Below are 19,973 nucleotides of genomic sequence, written 5' to 3' on the forward strand. Positions count from 1 at the left end.
AATTTGGAAGGTGTCATTTAGTGTGGATTCAGGAAATGCCACCATATGTTATGTCTATGTTGTTGATCCCCTTCCACCAGACGTAGTGAATTGGTATGTACTTGAGTGCCACTGTCTCGTAGCTTTTGCATGCATCACTGCTCCAACCCACCTGAAACAAAAAGGCCAAATTACCTCTTTGGTATGACATTAAGACTGTGTACAAACGTCCACTGTAACCCCTAAACCCCTCAATCACCATATAGAGAGGGGACTTTATAATGAACTCAGTTAATTGACCGGTTGGACAGATGAACACTACTTTTCGCTCCCTGTTGGTCACCTGACTCCAGCTCCCTGTGAGGTTTCTGCACCATCTTTGTTCTTTCTCGCCCCCAAAGCAAATCCCATGATGCTTTGCGAGGAGAGCTCTTGCAAAGCATTCTGGGGTATATCTGCTCATCTAGTGAGCATGGATGCACACTACTTTTTAAGATGCATTGTGGTAAATTTTGAGTCCACTCACTAATATGACGAAATGATGTTTTATATAGGGGTTAGAGCGGATGTTCGGACACAGTCTTAGTTTTACAGAGGCCTGGTAATTAACCATTTATTTGTTTCAGGTGTGTTGAAGAAGAGATGCTTACAAAAGCTGCATGCAACTGACAGTGGCACTCGAGGACCAACTTTGCCTAACCCATACTGTAGACAAATATGACAAAAATGACACTTCATGAAGTTAGTTGGTCTGGGGGTTTTAGCATAGGTTTAAAATAATCTTTTCTGTCATGGTAAAGGATAAATAAAGTATTGTTTTACAGCATCAATTTTTAACAACATTATTTACAGGTTGGTATATTATTTGATAAACAGTTTGCGTTAATAGTGCAACGATTTGTACACTAGTCTATATATTGGGCTGGGAGGTAGCAGTGTGTCAGTTTGTCTATGTTTAAGTTGTTGCTGTTTGTTTAAATACATTTATACAGTTCTCTTTCATTTGCACAAAGAGAATAACCATGGATTATAAATACTGCTTTGAGTATAATTTAGGGTAAACCTGCCTGATTTCAGAACTGTTATTATGTAGAGTTGATCTAGTCCAGATAACAAAAAGCAGTGTTCTTTTCCAAACAAGTAAATGGAAATAAAACTTTTTTTTGGGTGTGCTTTGATGATGATTTGTGAAAGGTACAATCAAACAAACCAAACTAGGTTACAGTTTTCTCTCCATTCATAAATGCATAAAAACTGTAGTGAAAAATCTGGCAATCTGAGCCTGGAAAAGGTTTCCGTTTTCAAATCTAAACTTAAAAGGATTTATAACTCTTTAAAAAGGGAAAACAAACATTTGTCCAAAGTGATATGTGATTAGCCCTCTAAATAAGATGCAGCTATGAAGCATGATGCTCATAGGGATCATAAACCATGTAATCAAGATGTCTTAACTCCTTTCACTCCCTATTCCCTTCCCTGCCTTGGCCCATTCGTGCCCTTTTCCTTACTCGTCTCCACTTGTATCTCCTTCACTTTATCTATCTGCCTTTCTCTCATTTCCACTCTGCTCCTCCGCTGCCCCCCACCCCCAAATGTACACCCTCCCCTCTCACCCGTCCTCCCTGTCTTTTCTATGACTCTCTATCAGGAGGAGAAGAGAGGCTCCCCAGAGGGACTGTGGTTCATTCCTGCTGCCGCCTACACTGGCTTAATGAGGAGCCTGCGGGAAGGGGTGAGTGTCTCTGTGTATGTCTGCATGTGCCTGTTTGTGTCTGTGCCTGTGTAGCTGTGACTAAGTCTCACTCTGCGTGAGCCTGTGCGTGTTTGTGTGTGTGGCGGGGGATCCCTGTGAACAGTAATGATGAGGCAGCTGTGGGGGGCCTAAAGCGTTGTTTGCCAGCTGCAAGTCAAGGGCATGCAGAGCAGTCACACACATTCATGCATGCACAGTCGTACCTGCATCAAACACAAGCCCTCTACTGCTCTGCAGCCTGACCTCAGCAGCAATTAGGACCCTCCAGACACACACCTACAGTAGATGGAGCAACAGCACCGATGGAAAAGCCGATATCTGTTTGCTTTCTGCCTTGTTTCAATTTCATCTCTTTGTATTTTCTTCTGCTTTATTGTTTACTTTAGTTGTCCCAACATGGTAGAAAAGCATGACATTATTTGGTTTTACGGAAACAAAATATTCTGTTTTTTTTTTCCCAACAACTTCTACAAATAATACAATTCTTTCAACTAAAAAAGTTGTTTGAGTTAGTGATAATGTTAATATAAAACCTTAAACCAACCATTCAGAGTTGCAGTGCTGTAAAAACACACATATCTTCTCTTTTTGTTTTGTAATACTTTAATATCATTTAAAAAAATAACCAAACACAGCAGTAATGACTGAAGTAAACAACATACAGTTTTTTTTAAACGATTTTTGTCATTATAGGGAATGAACCATTCAAAACTAACCTGGTTCTATTTGAAAACATATTTTCTCCCCTTTTTCGTTCAATTCATCCATTCACACTCAGGGCTTATCACTTCTAAATGTTTACTTAGAACCTGTGAAACCATAATAACCAGGCAGCAGGTAAAAAAAAATCTGGAAAACCAAAATGCCCAGATCTAACGAAATTCAAGAAAATATGAGAAACAAAGTCAATGTTATCCACCAGTCTTGAAACAAGAACAGAGCTGTTTATAAGATCTTAATAAACTTTACAACTTAAAAAATACTCAACAAGCTGATTAAGAATACTTTTCTGGGAACTCCTGTAAAACCTCTAAGAAAGGATTCCTTATAAATAAGATCATTGTGGTCTTTCTTAATTAAACAGTGTTTGGTCAGAGGTTCTTCAGTTCAGCTGTAAGACAGACTGCTACAGGAGATCCTTCCTGCCCGAACCAAACAGATTTGGAGGAAGATTTTCTGGTTAACTTTTTGAAAGGTGTCATTGGGACAAAAAGACTAATGAAGCATTTGAAACATCAAACCTATTAAAACGACGGTTTTAAAGTGCCCTTGTCATCATGTGGACTTTAATAGATTTAATGCCTATTTTGAGAAGGTAATTCCTTTTTGAAGAAAACCCAAAACAAACCGTGATGTGTCCTGCCAAACAGTGAAGCCAAAATGACCCACAGTGATCCTTTAGAGTCAGTGCCCATCATCACAAAAGCTTTAATGGCTGTTGTTATCTCTGAGAATGGAACAAACAATCAGCACTCGGCTTTCAGTGCTTGCTTTTATGCAATGTGCTACAATGACTGCATGCAGGCTTTGATGGAGATTCACCGGTCTGAAGAAAATGGAGGGCTTGGTTTGAGAAGAAGGATGCATTTATTACAAATCATCATCTCTAAACTTTACTCCAAAATACGAAGTGAATATCACATTACTTCTAAATAGTGTTTTTTAATCCATATATATATATTTTTTTGTTTTTGTTATTAATAGAAGTGGGTTCCTGTACAGTAGCCCTGTAACATCTTCCAAGAAAGTAACAGAATCAACAGTTAATAAAGCTAACAGTTGTGTTTCCATAAGGAGATATCAGAACCTGAAAGAGGAACCATGAAATAATTAACCCTTTAAAGGAAGTCCAGTTACCCTAAAGACCTGTAAGAAAATTGTCAAGATCTTTAAAACTAAAGCAGTGTTACCAAAACTAATATAAGCAACATTTTTCTTTTGTTGTTATCGCATGTTTTAACTGAGATGTACAGAAGCACCTGTTGCTCTATTGAGACAGGTTTGCAGTAAGAAGGTAACAGAGTAACACCCTGAAAGGTCTTATGGATGTCTGCTTTAAATCATTCAGACACGTTTTCTGAAATAACTTTGATTTTCACATTTCATTTTTGTTTTAGTTTGATATTTTCCAGATTGTGTTGCTTTGCTGCTCATTTGCCACGTGAAAAAATAATATAGAAGAGAAACATAATCTTTAAAGGAGAATTTGTTCACTTGGTCCTTTTACATTAATATCACAGCTTTAACGGATTTTCACTTCCATTCTTACTGCTGGTGAATTGACACATCTTTGCATAGGTGCACTAATTTATATTAATTTGTCCTGGTAATGATTTACAATAGTAGTTAGTATTGTGGATGAAAATACCTTGTTGAAACGGTTTGTCTGAACAGAAGCTCATACCCTTCAAATAAGGTAATACACAGAATGTGCCAGAGCTTGAAGCAACAACTACAACAGGAGACGGGGTCACCATGTCTCTTTCCTGTTCTCTAAAAACACAAAACCTCTGCTGCAGTTCACATGGGCTGGCCCAAAGTAAAACCATAACAGATTGGTAAAACATTTCTTTTTTTTTCAATCATTTCATCTACAACATTCCAATTGTTTCTTAAACAACATAAGCGTGCATGTAAACAAGTAAAGTGTCTATACTAAGCATGTTTCCAGATACTCATTTACTTGAGTAAGTTCAAGAAGTGTAATGATCTCAGAATATTGGACCCAGAATTCAAGGCGAGACAGGCAGTGGGAAAGTTCAAAGCGTTTATTTAACATACAGGTGGGCGGGGCTGCTCGTCTGCTGCGGGGCGGATCTCTGATTAAAGTTCAGTCCGTTGGCGGAGAACACAGCAGAGTCCAGAAGGGAGGTTTGACCGCAGATGCGGCGGGCGACGCCCCGGTAGTTCCTAGAGAGCGAGCGGAGCAGGCGCCAGCATTAGCCGAGCAGCAACAGAGTCCAGAAGGGAAATCCAAGGCCGAAGTCAGAAGACAGTTCCAGGTTCAGAAGCTGGTAGAATCCAGGATCAGATCAGACAAACAGAGCAGACAGGGGCAAGGCAAAACTCGAGATCCTCAGGGCAGAAACTGGTCAAAATCAGGAAAACAGACAGACTACAGATTGCTAGGGAACGTCTCACAAAAACACACAAATAACCTGGCGCTGATGGGAGGCAAACAACTTATATAGTAGAGGAACCAGGTTGAAATGATCGGCGATAATCAGCCGCAGAACCAATGAGACAGGGGAGCAAGGAGCAAAGGAAAAAACCAAACTATCAGCTCCCAGATCATGACAAGAAGATGTACTTCAAAAAGTATTTTACTGCACTATAAATTTTCCTTTACATTGTTATACCTTTTCTTCTTTTGGCCAACATGCATGAGCTAAGCACACACATGGTGTGTCACACTATCCTTGTGGGGACTATCCATTGACTTCCATTCACATTGCATTTCATTCTATGGACTAACAGATCTTTACCCTCACCCTAACCATAACCAACACATGCCTAACCCTAAACCTAACCTAAAAATTCACATCTATGACCAAAAAACAAACTCCCAACTCACTGTTAGTACCTATTATTCCCCAAAACAGCATATATCTAGGAAATTATCGTTGGTAGCTAAAATAATACATGGCCACACACACACATGCACAACCTTGTCTTTTTACCTTTTTGGGGCCTTTCCGTTATGTTCCATTCATTTCTACTGCCTAACTGTGACCCTTACTCTAAACTTAACCATGAGTTCATACCTATTCCCAACCTAAACTCAGTTCAGAAATCAGTCTAAATCTGACTATTGCACTATTCAGCTATTCCCCCAGTGGGGTCCAGGCATCGGGCCCCACAAGGAGCAGTCAGTCCCCACAATGTGCAATTTTCCAGAAAATGGGCCCCACAATTCAAATACAAGAAAATACACAAACATTTTATGTTAAAGTAAGAGCTCCTGTTTGTACACAAGCGTTGTTGTTTTAATGTTATTTTCTTCTGCAGACCTCGTTGAACCAATCTCTTGATCCAGTAAACATACAGTAAACAGTTGAATTTAAATATACTTTTCTCCTTTCTAACATGTGCTATATTTCTAAAAGGATTGCTTCACACCACCAGATCAATAGATTCAGGTTTACCGTTCACTCTCATGGCTGAAGGTGGATAAAGTTTGGTGTAGATAAACATGAAAAGCATGGTTTGCACAGAGTCCTGGCCTAAGCCTTATAAAACACCTTTAGGATGAACTGGAGTGGGTGATTGAAGTTTTTCTTTAGTTCAACTATTCATCTTCTTGCAAACCTTAAAATGTAACAATACATTTAAATGTTTTACAGAGTAGGGTAATTTGCTCTTGCGAGAGTCAAATTTGGCTTAGATGAAGATAAATTAATACTTTTGGAATTGTATTTTACATAAATTATCAGCTGTTAATACTGGTTTTATGTTGAAAAAAAATGTGTTTCCTCATGCATTTTTATAATTATGTTATTTTTTTATATTTTTGTATTACACTCTTTAAAATACCTTACAATTTACAAAACTTTAAATTTCTGTCTAATTACATATAAGTCAGATTACATAAATATTAGTCAGATTTTATGATTAATTATTCAGTACTTGAGTGCTAGGTCATGTCGGTTTTACTGACATGACCTAGCACATGACCAGTGGCATCTGGCCAAGAGAGGGCGCTAGGGCGCCACCCCATCAGCCCAATTACCTTAATTAAGAATGTAAATGTAAATATTTCGAAATATCTAAAAAAAATATATATACTTTAGATGTGGAAGATAAATATTTAATCTTTAATGATGAGTAAAGCCGTATTTAATTTTTAGTCGGATTGTAGGTGTATTTCCGCCCTAGGGTGCAAAAATGTTTGCTTACGGACTCTCGTTAAAAGTTGTACTTGCACAGTAGCTCCTCTGCAATACAAAGGTATAGGAGAGCTCTGGGCGCACCAAAGCTATGCCCTGAGGTGACAGGAACTGTCGTCACAGTTGTTTTGCGAGTGCTTGAGAGGCCGAGTAGCGGAAGGGAAGCAAACTTACCAAGAGAAGCTGGAGGTGAAATCGTTTGGACCTTTCTAGGACCTGGTTTAGCTACAAGGTTTGGCTAACTGCATGCAGCGAGGCTAAAGCTTCATTCTGCTGAATGAGTGCCTGCCTCCTTTTTCCAACGCCAGGATCTAAGCCAGCATTGATAAAGACAGGTAGGATTGATTTAAAGCACTTTTTAGAAAGTTAAATAAGCATGAGCAATCTGGGGTTCACATGGAAAATAAAATTAAATAATATAATGTACTTTTTCTAGATTTTTGTTAATTTGCATAGTTGCTCTTAAATAAACACAGATTTAAAAAAAAATATAAAGCTGACCAATAGCTTCTCGTTATTAAACTGTTACATTATTATTTTTTGGCTTGTGAAACAATATTGGATCATGCAAAACCCAGATTTGCCTTCACAACGCCTCAGAAGGGCAAGATTTATGTATGAAAAGTAAAACTTGTACATGAAATTATGTTTTGTTTTTATAAAGTTTTTTTTTAATGTTTTTTGTTGTTGGCAATATACTGGTTTCGATAACTCTCTACATGTTTGATGTTTTTGGCATACATCTATTTTGAATTTATAGCCCCCCTTGGAGAAAACTCCACCAGCCGCGACTGCCTTTTACCTGAGTAAAAATATGTTAAAGTAGTGCTACTCTTGGCATGGATGAAAGGCACTGGTTGGACTGGATTGCCTTAGTGCTGAATGATGGTGTGGGCATATTTTTAAGACTATTGTTTAAATTCCACCTCCCTAAGAAATGGTGCTGATCATGTTTGTTCTGTTTAAACCTCAATGTGTCTTCAGGACAAAGTACCACGTCCCCAAGCTTAAGGCAAAGTCAAATCAGTCTGTTGAACATGAACTTTAGTTTCCTGGATGGACTCTGAGCATCTTCCGCATCACAAGATCTTGACCTGACAGCATCTGGGGGATGGGTAGAGATTTATTGTGGAAGTGTAGCCAACAGATCTGGGACTTTGTGACGCTATCATGACAATCTGGACCAAACTCTGAGGGACATTAACTTGTTTAATCTTTGATTTGGTTAATGCAAAGCACTAGTAAAAGTGGATCTAATGAAGCAAGTGCTTTCAAAGTTTGCCTACAGAAGCAGTCAGAGAGCATATATTGCATTAAGATTATCGTATTAAGCTTTCAGCTATTATTTATCCTATTACCTCAAGGGTTGTATGTTTGAGGCTCGATAAACAGAGTGGTGTTTGCTAGCAGCAAGGAGAGCGTTTGAGGAGGGAGACAGTTGACTTATTTATCATTATTGAACAGTAAGATACGCTGATGGCCACATAGGGCCACAGGGGTCCCTCATCATCAGGCTCAAACCTCCTCACTCTCTTTTCATAATTTACCCACAATCTACCTCTGTATCTCTAAATGAATTATTATATATATATTTGATTTATATTACAAAACTCAAAAAGACTGCCCACAGGCAGTTTGCAGTGTTATTGTTAGTGATACAAAAACACATTTCATAATTGTTTCAATTTCTGTTCAGTTACAAGTTAAGGTGAAGCTCTAGGTTTACAAACCAGGTTTGATCACTATTCAGTATTTAGTTGTTCTTTTTTTTGTTTGGTGGTGAATTAATGTGTTCCTCTTCAACAAAAACAGAAGATAATCACCATATTTAAATACTGGTGTAATATTGTAAAGATCACGTTAGTTTTGGATGACCCAAAAGGAAAAACATTATAGTGGTCATAGATTTAAAGTGTTGTTATGGTGACACATGTGGCCATTTTGATATAATAGTTTTTATAACATTTGACTGGTTCTGTTCCTTTTTAAATTGGCAGTGCAGTGTGGGTTGCAGTGAAGTATTTTTGAGCAGCAAAGCCACAGAACATTGTCTGTCTTTTCTGAATGCTGATAAAACACCAAAATACGTAATGAACAGCTGTCTCATGTGAAACAGTAGAGAGACTGGAGTTTTGAGAGACAACACGTTGTCGACACATTTAGGACTAAATGTTGTAGCTCATATTCTGCCTTTTCATTCTTCTCATTTACTCTCTTTCCAGGCAGTTATTCTGGGTACCTCTAACCCAACCCAGAATGCTGGGTGTTTCTGTTTTCAATTCTCAGACTTTCTAAATGGTGATTGACAGGAGAGCTGAGGCACACGGAGTAGATAAAAGCACTAAAACACACTGATAAATACACAATGTGTGTGTTTTTATATTGAACTGGTCAGCAGTGAAGGTTTACATGCTGGGTTTTTGCAGTTTTCCCCCCATTGTATTTCAGATGCTTTAGCTTTAACCTTGGGTTCACACTCATGCAGAGAGCTTTTAGGGTTAGTGGAGATGACTGAGATTGATTGGTTGCTGGTCCTGCTTGTACTCTGGTTCAAGCCTGTTGTCCTCAGGAGCTGTTCATTTGTGCTGTCTATATGTAGCAGGAAATTAAGTGATGACTGATACCAGATGTATCAAATAATCTGTGATCTAACTGGTATAAAGAGGACTGCTGCCAAGTTGTCTAAAAAAATCTCAGACAGGACTGCATGTTATTCTGACAGAAGAGGCCTGCAGGTTTTTATCTGTTTTTGTCTTTTTTTTAACTATAAAATCTTGCCACAACATATTATGATGATGCATTAAAGTTATTCAGAAAACATCTCCAAGATGCGAGTCAATATATCCTTGCTTTTTGTAACGAAGTATAGATTTGTCTTGCAAATAATAAATACGCTTACAATATAAAGATTGATTAAAAACTCAAATGGACCAAGCTGCATGGAAAATTAATGAATAGAATGAAATTTTAATTCAGTTCAGTTTATTGATCAGAGGTGTCTGATGACAGAGAAGGAAAAAAACAAAACAAATATTTAATCTAATTCTGCTTACATCTGATTATTGTGGGTATATTAGGAATTGTACACCTTTCATGGATGAGTCACACAATAATGTTAAATAAAACTGCGCTGTCATTGAAATATCATAGAAATGAGACATTTTCTGGAAAAATCTGCAACATTGAAATTAAGAAATCATTCCTTACTCAATACATTTATTGACTGCTGAACAACAGCCAACAGTGAGTGTCTTTAGTTGTTTATAATTACAGCTAGTCCATATTTTTCTTTTGGGGTATTTATTAAAATCTACTCTGTAGGAAATAGGTAAGCATCCATATTTTATCTGCTAAGTTACCTTCCTATTTGGGCTGAATTCTTTACTGCAGCACTGACTCCTATGAAGTACCTTAAGATCTTTCGCTAACTCTACCTGTTTAAGCTGCTGTTGCTGTATCATTTTATCACATCCTTAAGTTAAAAGTTGGACTTTTAAAATTCATCAACTTTAAAACTGTGATTTTATTAATCAGAGGGTCGTTTGTTTATGGAAAACATTTTTTTTTTTTACCTTCATTCATAAATTCCTATTCATCTTTTTAAGACATTAATGCTGATATTTTTATTTATACTGCTAATGAAACACATTTTCTATCAGTCTGGTCATCTTCTATCTTCTAAATTAATCTGAATACATAAGCAAGTTGTTCACTGCTATTTACTAACAAATCTGGATCAACATTAGGAAACTGAACGTAAAATCATGACCATTAGATTAAATTTTCTCTTTTAATTGGATAACATTGCTAATAAGCAAGAGAGGAAAAAGCACTGTTTCAGTGGTGCTGCCATAATTTTTATGTTTTAGTAAGGTATATTACACTGCAAAAAGAATCTAGAAATAAGTAAACATTACTTAAATTAAGTGTATTTACCCTTAATTTCAGTAGGTAAGTAAGAGGATTTGCCAATGAAAAAAGTATATTTACTCTTAAAATAAGATAATTAGATAAAATGCACTTGAAATAAGACATTGCAATTATTTTTTCTTATTTTAAATGTAAATTGTATTGTTCCATTGACAAAGTGTCTCACCTCCTCAATTATTAATATTATTTTAAGAAAAAATTACTTATTAAAATTTAAATTTTTTGCAGTGTAGATAGAATGTTTGTGGTGATTCAAAATACTGTATTTAGATATTTTTTATAATTCAAATTCAAAAGTTGAAAACTGTTTGCTGTATAGGGAATAGCTGGTAAACCTTGCTACAGCTTGCTGTACTCCATTCCAGTTTAGAACAGCTTTCCACATGTCACTTGTGGAAATTCCTATAAATTCTGTTTTAGCCTTAGAAAGTTTTTTTCTTAATTTTCCTACCCATTATTTAACTCGTCTGTAATATTTTCTGATGCATTTCTTATGCAATTTTTGCCAGAGAAGAAAATCTTTTACCAATGCTCTAAATGCTAATTCTGTGCCACACTCTGTTAATTGCATGACAGCATTGAGACATCGTGCCAAGAACCTGTCAAATATGCTCCAGGCGGTGTGTTTTCGCTGCATTTTTTGACCCCGTGGATAACCCCAGCTCCTTCTGCTGCTGTTGAGACTTTTTGCTGATTTCCAAGCAAAGCACAGCAGAGATGGATACAGATTGTTGTACTAGAGGACGGGTTTGACTGGGGAAGGAAGTAGCGGGGGCCTAGAGCCGCAGGGAGCATGGTTGGTTTTGCCAGTGGAGAGGGGATACTGAGGAGTGACAGAAAGGAAGAAAGGAAGCCAGATCAGTGTAGTTGGAGAGGGGGGGAGGATATGGCAGGCAGACAGAGTGTGAAAGAGAGAGAGTTGTACTTAGAGGGGGAGTTGATGGCATGGAGTGAAAGGCAGGTTTCCAGGCCAGACTTGAGCTGCAGGAAATTATTTATGAGCCTGAACAAGATGATGCTTCAGCTGCCTATGATGAATAATCTGTGTGTGTATGTGTGCATGCACTTGCAACAGAAAAGGTGTGTGAACAGTATTGCAGTGATAGAAGCCAGAGGGCACTCTGTAAGAAATCCCCCTTACACACACACACACACACACACACACGGACACTCACATGCATACACACCCAGCTGCGGTGAGCCCATTAATCATTTATCACTATCTTCCACAAAAGAGAGGAGAGAGGGTGACTCCTAAAACACAGTCATGGGTCCTACCCTTGTGTCTAACATGAGATAGCCACCTCATGCTCATGATTTATCAAAAGCTCACACACACATTTTGAATGGAAGCTATTCTGTGATATGGAGCGCGCCCTAATTTCTAATTTCACATATTTATCAAGTTATTCTGAACCAGATATCAGAAACTGCAAGTTTTTACTTTTCTGGTTTTATTCAACCTGAACTAAAAACTAAAAACTAAGCGTATACTTTTACAATATTCAGTGTACAGGCCTTATAGTGAGGGCTCAGTGCACCAATGTATTCACTGCTGAAATGGAATCATTATTTTTTTAAACTTTGTTAGCCCACCCAATGTCCAAAGATGTCCTGGGAGATTGCTGGAGGGTTTATGCTGCCTTACCTGCTTTTTTAAAATACCTCGAAGATGTTCTGATACATTCAAGTTAAGCTTTGTATTTTGGGCAGATTCCGGTTTCTATAGTGGCTAATATGTTAGTATATTCTGTCTTTACCTTAAATAGTTTCTTTCTAACATTTCATATAGTTAAATCTCTGCTGCTCGGTTCTCTGTAGCTTTTAATTCATTGAGCGGCTCAACAGTTTGGACCTATATTAATATGTTGAAGTTTTATCTTTTAGTTTTAACTCAAACTGTAAAACTAGATTAGACACTGTGGTTCTATGGAGAGAAAAAAAGGTGTCCAGCCTTGAGTGCAGGAGAGAAGAGCAAAGGCATCCTTTCACATACTGAGGAACACTTTGCATTTGTTTCAAAGAATTATGAAAGCTGCTAGAACTGATCACCTCTTCCATAGTTTTACCTCAAACATTCACACTCCATATTTCACTTTTTTAGAGCTGTTAGTTCTGTAACTAACCCCCCACAATCAGTCCGTCCAAGGAGCTCGACTGATGTGTTTGAGAACTTCTTTAACTCTTTTGTTGATAAGATGGTGAACACCCTTGCTGTTTTTGACTGGTTTGAACCAGTTAGTTCATTTTCACTAAGTGAGATTCAGTTTCACTTAATATTTCTTTGGAAGTTTTTGTCCATTTTGGGGCTGTATGTTACTAAAACTCACCGATAGACAAATTAGAATTTCTTACTGGATAATAAAGCCTGTGAGGGTAAAACCACTAATTAAACCGACTGTCTTTGAATCCTTTGTATTCTGTAGTTTTAGCCCAATTTCTGAACTTCCTCACATCCTTAAGATTCTGGAAAAGGTTTTCTATGTTCATTTGAGTTCCTTATTGCATAAGGACAAGGTGTTTGAGCTGTTACAGTCTGGTTCTGAAGCTTGACAGTACCAACCGGGCTCTATGAGACTTTTTAATAATGTTTTTGTATCTACAGAATCGGCTCACTGTGTTGTTCAGATTCTGTTGGATCTGACAGCTGCCTTTGATACAGTTAACCAGCAGTTCTCCTTTTTTTCCCACCTACAGACCTGGTTGACATGCAGGCGTTTCTCTAGATTGGTGTAGGTCTCAGTTAAGAGGAAGAACTTTTTCTGTTTGTGTTGCAAAAAGTTTAGCACATCTGTCATTCAGAAAACATCAATGATCTATTCTTTCCCCCCTTTTCATCTACTTTTACCTATTTACCATGTGGCCAATTCTGCACAACCATGCTGTAGTCTTTTACTTTTATGTGGATGACAGTGAGACTTTGTTCTGCAAATATGTTTTAAAGCTCAAATTGAGATGCTTGCTTTTGTTCTTTTATAGATTTTTGTTGTCTGTTTTTCTTGTTTCATTCTAATTTTGTATTATTTTAATTAGGTTTGTTAAATTTAGCATATTCTGTTTTATTAGTTTAGTTTTTTTCTTAGTTTTTAAGTTGTGTAAAAAACTTTGGCCAACTACCTTGCACTTACACTAAGTTCTTTCCTTTTGTTGTTGTCATAAAAGATTTATTTTGTGCTTCTGGGCACATTCATTCATAATACCCGTAGCCCAATTTGAACTAAAAGGATGGATTTTGGACACATGACATAAGTGTTAAACGTTTTATAAAAAAAGAAAGATAATCTGTAGATATTTAGTTTGATCCAAATTAGGTCAAAATGTGTCAGGAACAGTGAAATCGTTTGCTGCTTTAATTAACCAATTAAATAACATCTAGGAGGAACAGAAAGTAGAGGTTTCATTGAGAGTCAAATGCAAAATCTGATTTTGTTTATTGTTTAACCAGTTTTTGTAAGTTCCTCTTACAATAACAATGGTTAACTACTGTCTTACAACCAAAGCAATTCAAATAAACACTTTCCCCCTGAATCAAAGTCTTAACTTAAACAGAATAAGACCTAAAAAGTCTCTAATTGTGTTATTTAGCCAATGCAGATAATCTTTGCAACACTAGCTGATCTCAAACAGGCTACATTTTGTATGGCTTAAGATCAGGCAGCAGAAAAAATAAAGGTTCTGTGTCTTTTAACCAGCACAGGTAAACATCTGGTTTTGACTGTAAATAAATGTTGTAGCTTTTTGCATTTCCTCCTACAGAATTACTTCATGTCTCCATTTCTGTTAGCCTCTTAATAAATGTGGGCTTTAAAAGGTAGCTATCAGTGGAGTTAGATGTGCTTGTTAGTGAATGATAAGTAAGTTTAATGTTCAGGCTGTCAAAAGTGTTCATTGAAGACCAGGTGCACAAGCTTCTAAAGTCCTGTAATTACAGAGAGAAACCACATCAGACATTTGAACCGTGCAAGCACAGACAGAGACACTCAGACTGGAGTAGTTTTACCATCCGCATGTCTTTGAGACTCAGAGAGCCGGTACAAACGTGTTTCTGTATTAAAGTGTCCACTGAAGACCATTTGAAGTAGTGCTTGCCTGCTTTATTTCTTCCTGCCTTTTAGCTTTTCCATTTGAAAGCAACTTTTAGCCAGGGGATCAGTGAGTGTAAATTTCATGTGTCAGTTTTGAGCTGTAGATTAAGAGCAGTTCTAGTTAAAGCCATTTAAATCTGATAGGGCTGTCCTGTTAAAACATGATGAAGAGCATAGTGATCTTGTTTAAGCCTGAGGAAAAGAGGGGAAAATCCCATTTTGAACTCGCTCAACCTAAAAGAAATTTAGATTCAAACGCTTAATGTAATTTATGTTTCCTACTAGGAAATCAGGTGTTTAAAATGCAGGTAGTTTGAACATTGAACATGATTAATCCAGAGGAGTCTTTAAATAGTAACTCTTCTCTTGTTGTTTCCTTTTACAGTTTTATTCCGTTACAGGTTATTCATTTATAGGAAATGATTTACCCTCCCTTGATTTAAAAAGAAAGGCAAAATAAAAGTACTTGATTTTGTCTCTAGTTTATCTGTTATTATTGCAACCTTCTCTTTCCAATGACACATATGTTTGTCTTTTCTCTACATCTTTTGTCTTTCCTCTTTTGCTCCTCCTGAAAATGAATTTCAAAACTGGGACATTTTTGATAATTGAAATCCATGTGCTTCAACATTCCTCCCCTTTTTGCCCTCTTTCTGCCAAGAGCTTTTTTTGCATCTTTTTTTTTTTTTTATGTATCTCCTCCAAGATACACCTTCGGCAGTGCCTTGCAAAAGTATCCATACTCTTTGAATTCTTTCACATTTTTCCAGAGATGTAACTGAATTGAAAGGGGAAAATATATATATAATTGTTTCCTATAAAAAAAAAGAACTGAAAAGTGTGGCAATTGTTTTTTTTACTGTTTATTTACTTTCATAAAAATTTTATATTGATCACTCTTCTTCAGATATCTACTGGTTAAAAAAAAAGAACACCAAAACACTTGTATTGCATTGAGTTTGAATCCCAGCATAAATGCAGCTTTCTGGGAATCCTGCATGATTCTAAGAATATTAGAGAACAAACTGGCCTAAAGACCAAGGATCACTTCAGATCAATTCGTTGGGATGAGTTTAAAACCAGAATTTGGTTTTAAAACAAAGTTACAATTATCTGTAAAAAAAAAAAAAAAAAAAAATGTATTGAGTTTGGAACAACAGCAAATCTACCATGACATGGCTGTCATATTAAACTGATGGAAGAATGACAAGAAGAAACTATTGTTGACAGGCAGAAGTCCTGTTTCTAGATCATCATTGTCCTTGATTACACCACTGTTTACTTTAACTTTAACTTAACTTTACAGCTTATGTGCAGCAATCTGCGTAGCGGAGAAATTGCACTGCTAGAACTATATACATCATCTTCCACAGTGAAACATGGAGGTGGCAGCATAATGCTTTGGATATTGTTTTCTTCCGAAACTTCAGGGACACTGGTTGGGTGGGATCATGAATTAATTTAAACAACAGATCTGAGATAAAGCAAATCTTTAAGAAACGTAGAAGTTCAGCTTCCAGCGTGGTTTTCACCTTGGAGCTTGCAGAATGTTGCTGTGTTTGGGTGGCACGATCAATGCTCACTTCTAAACCACTTAAGAATTTGGGGCAAGATTAAAATTTAGATTTATTGATGCTGTCCAAAATGGGATTAACCTTGAAGCATTTCACAAATAAGAACTGGCAATAAAAATGTCTTCCCTGGTTGCAACATAACCTAATGTGAAAACAGCATAGAAAGGCGTGAGTTTTATTAACTTTAACAAGTGCTGTGTATTGAAATATAAACAGCCTCACTAAGAAATTTCTCTTGCCAATATTAATGTAAAATTATTTAACTTTATTTCTGATTTTATGAGAACAATTTTAAAGCCCCACTGTGTTATATACTTACCGTCTATAACACTTGTGTGCCTTTTTTCCGGTATTTTATAACTTGCTGAGCTCCGCCTCCTCATGTATTAGTATTAATAAACTCATTTTTAGTCTCAGTATTTCATGTTAATTTTTTTTATTTGATAGTGTAATACGTTGTTGCTTTCATTACAGGTTTTATAAGAAAATTAAACAAATATACAAATTTTTAAAATCAAAAATATAAGAAACAATTGTTTTTAAAAAGTTTCACCCAAACTTTTGCATAATTTAACAAAGCTGATCTGTTTAATTTAGGGATATTATTCTTAACCCTGACACCAAGTGTAATAGATGTGCCTGTCAAATTAAACAGATTTTCATGGTCATCTTATCCAGACTAACTTCATCACCTTCTCCTTTTTCCCTGCTTCATGTTTTTTTCTCTCTGAATTATAATGATGAAATTTCTCACTTGAGCCGCTCGTTTCTCACCACTTGTAAGAATATCTCTCTTGCTCCTTCTCTCTGTCCTGGTGCAACACCCCCCCCAAACCATCCCCATCCCCGCTGCCACTTCCACCCCTTCCCTGTGTAGTGTCTGGCAAGGCTACAGTCTATTAAACACACAGACAGTGGGGGCTCCCCCGTGGGCTCATTAGTGAGCCGCTCCGCACAGCCTGGGGAGAGCTGGAACAGACCATTCTGCTGGTTCCCGAAGGGGTGCCAGAGGATTCATTATGCTGTCGCACCACGTAGTCCCCTGGTGTTGGAAACATGCTGTGATTTTGTATATTGAATTAATAGGTTGGTGATTTAGGTTGTCAGTTATCATTAGTGTCCTCGCCCGGCTGAATATGATGTGTCTGTTTAATGCGTAACCTGGATGTGACAATCGATCACAGCCTGGCTGTTGCTGTGTGTCACAGGTACCTCTTTAGGTTTCCATTCCTAGAGGACCACCTTTCTGTATATAAGCGCTTTATTGGGGCAGTGGGATAATTTTAATTGGTGCATTTTGGAATGTAGCAAACTTCATCTGTAGAAATATTTTGAATATTAACCTGAATGTCATAATGCTTTGAATAATTATATTGTTTTAAAGCAGATGTTTTGTTTTTTGTGTTTCTTGTGTATTCTTACTAATAAATTGTATTTTATTATAATTCTAAGTATTTTATTTTGTTTCATATCTTATTTTTTCTTTTAACCCATTTATTTGCTTTAGGTTAGTTAGTGTTTCCTGTTAATAAAGTGATTTGTATTTGAATTTAATTCTTAATTTTACCTTTCTTAGTTTTCATTTTGTAAAAATCAAACAAAATCAACAAATAAAAAGCTAAAATAAGACATTTTTATAGTATTTAGAAGCACCAAACAAAGTTTTTTTTGTCACGGCTCTTGCTGTGATCTGTTTGTACATTGCAATGGTGCATTCAGTAGCTGAAAACAAAACTGACTCCTTGTAAATATGTCTTATATGGCTACGTGGTTCAACAGCAAGCTTCTCTGTATGTCTTTCAGCTTAATCCATATAAGCATTATAATGTTGGTACTCAAGCATATTCAAACACATTTTAGTAGACTTCTATTATTTTTCACTGACTTAAACTGAGATTGATCGAACATCCTTAGAAGAGATGTTACTTTTGTGTTAAATTTGGCCACACTGGATAGTGCTTACCATGAAATTAAGATGACAAAAAATGGACAAACTCCAATTTCTCTACACCTTCAAAAAATGAAATTGTTTAATTTTTTTTTTTTGACAGAGGATTTTCTTTCTCTACAAATATGTAAAAATTGCAATAGAGGGTGAAATGTGAAAGGGGGTTTTATCTGAGTGGTCAATATCACCTACTTTACTTTACTGAATGTGACCAGGATGAATGAACATGTGGGAAATGATGTCGCTGCTGCTAATGTTAACCATTTTCCTCAAAATATAGAGAGATTTATTTTGGAAGAAGTTTTAATGCGTCTCATACCTTGGAGAGAGCGGCGTCAAAGTGATGTAACACAGTGAAACTAAATAACAGCCTGACAGAGGCAATCACATCTGTTGTACTTCCTGTCTTCCTCCACAATGAGTCTTGAGGGGAAAACTAATTTCCTCAGCTGGAGAAATTTCATTAGCCTGTCCTCACTGTCTGAAAAGCAGTAGCTGCTCTCCCTTTAGACGAAGCTGTGTGGGTCCATACTGTACACATGTAGCAGAATACTACTTTCAGTGTAATGATGATGATGGCACAGGCTAATTTGTCATTGTATGATTACAAATTACTCTGTAAATGTCTGCTTTTTTCTTAAGATTTGCAATTGTTGGAGGATGTCACATTTGACTTATTTGTTAAACTTACATAGTTTTACTTTTTAATATCTGCGCTTTTTAGTGTTCTGTTGATGTTGCTGTTTAAAATCATTCTTTGTATTCTTTGACTTCATTTGTTTAATAGACTGATATCCTTATCAGAACTTAATGCAGCATTTCTTTGTAAACGGGACATTAATAAGTCTAAAGTGCTCTTTAAATTGACTTTTACTCAAATGCCCCTTATCATCATAGAACATGTTAATATCAAAGATAACAAGAGTAAATCTAAAAGTAATTTTGTTTTTAGATTTTAATAAACCTAAGAATAATTTGATTCACCCTACTGTAAAATAATTGTTTTAATTCAGCCAAACTGGAGGGCTGTCTAGTATCCACTGACTGTTTAAGGTCAAACCGGAGCTTCCCTGTCTGATCCAGTCTGTTGGTAAAGCACTCAGAGGTAGACTTCCTGATGTTTCTGACATTGTTGAATCATGAGCACTGATATTAACTGAGGCAAATAAGCATCCCTAAGAGATCGATCTCATCTTATTATGACTTTCAGGATGAGTTTTGAACATCTTAATTTAAGAATCTGGCCAGTTCTGGGAAGGTCTCCACTGTTTCCTGTTTTTTTCTCCCTCTGTTGCTCAGGAAAACTGTTTTCAAAGCTCTTTAGAGTTTGGCATGACTGTTGAGTGTTTTTATTGATTAAAAAAGAGTTTTTATTCACTGATTATATTTCCCTATATTACGATTAATAAATTGTAATCAGTATAAATGTATATATGGTAAGATATAATTAGTTTTAACAAATTGTAAAATGCTAAATGGCTTGTAGTGATATAGAATTTCTTCAAGTTAGAAGACTATACCAAATTATTGTGCACTGCATTCAGTCAGATGCTGTCTATGCATTGCCAGACATTTTTTAAATGTTTGAAGTTGTGCACCATTGTGGTATAGTAAGGTTGTAAGCAGGGGTGAAAGTAGATTTAACTTATTGCCAGGACTATGCAAGAAAAAGTTTGTTGGGTCATATAGCTCTTATAATCTCTTACACCTTTTTTTTTTTTTTTTTACAGATATAGATCTATCTATCTATCTATCTATCTATCTATCTATCTATCTATCTATCTATCTATCTATCTATCTATCTATCTATCTATCTAT

At 36.4% G+C, this 19,973-nt stretch overlaps 1 protein-coding gene across 2 annotated transcripts in view; it reads left to right on the plus strand.

Annotated features, from left to right (window-relative positions):
- The window catches only part of ulk4 (unc-51 like kinase 4), a 118,793-nt gene that overhangs the window by 28,935 nt on the left and 69,885 nt on the right, over positions 1-19,973 (plus strand). For both annotated transcript variants that reach the window (XM_015382498.1, XM_015382499.1), the window contains exon 18: positions 1,628-1,711. In XM_015382498.1, the coding sequence (XP_015237984.1) occupies positions 1,628-1,711 (84 nt within the window). The remainder of the gene's footprint in view (positions 1-1,627; positions 1,712-19,973) is intronic.

The sequence above is a fragment of the Cyprinodon variegatus genome, unplaced genomic scaffold, assembly GCF_000732505.1.
Source record: "Cyprinodon variegatus isolate N-32 unplaced genomic scaffold, C_variegatus-1.0 Scaffold258, whole genome shotgun sequence".
In the NCBI taxonomy this organism is placed as follows: domain Eukaryota; kingdom Metazoa; phylum Chordata; class Actinopteri; order Cyprinodontiformes; family Cyprinodontidae; genus Cyprinodon; species Cyprinodon variegatus.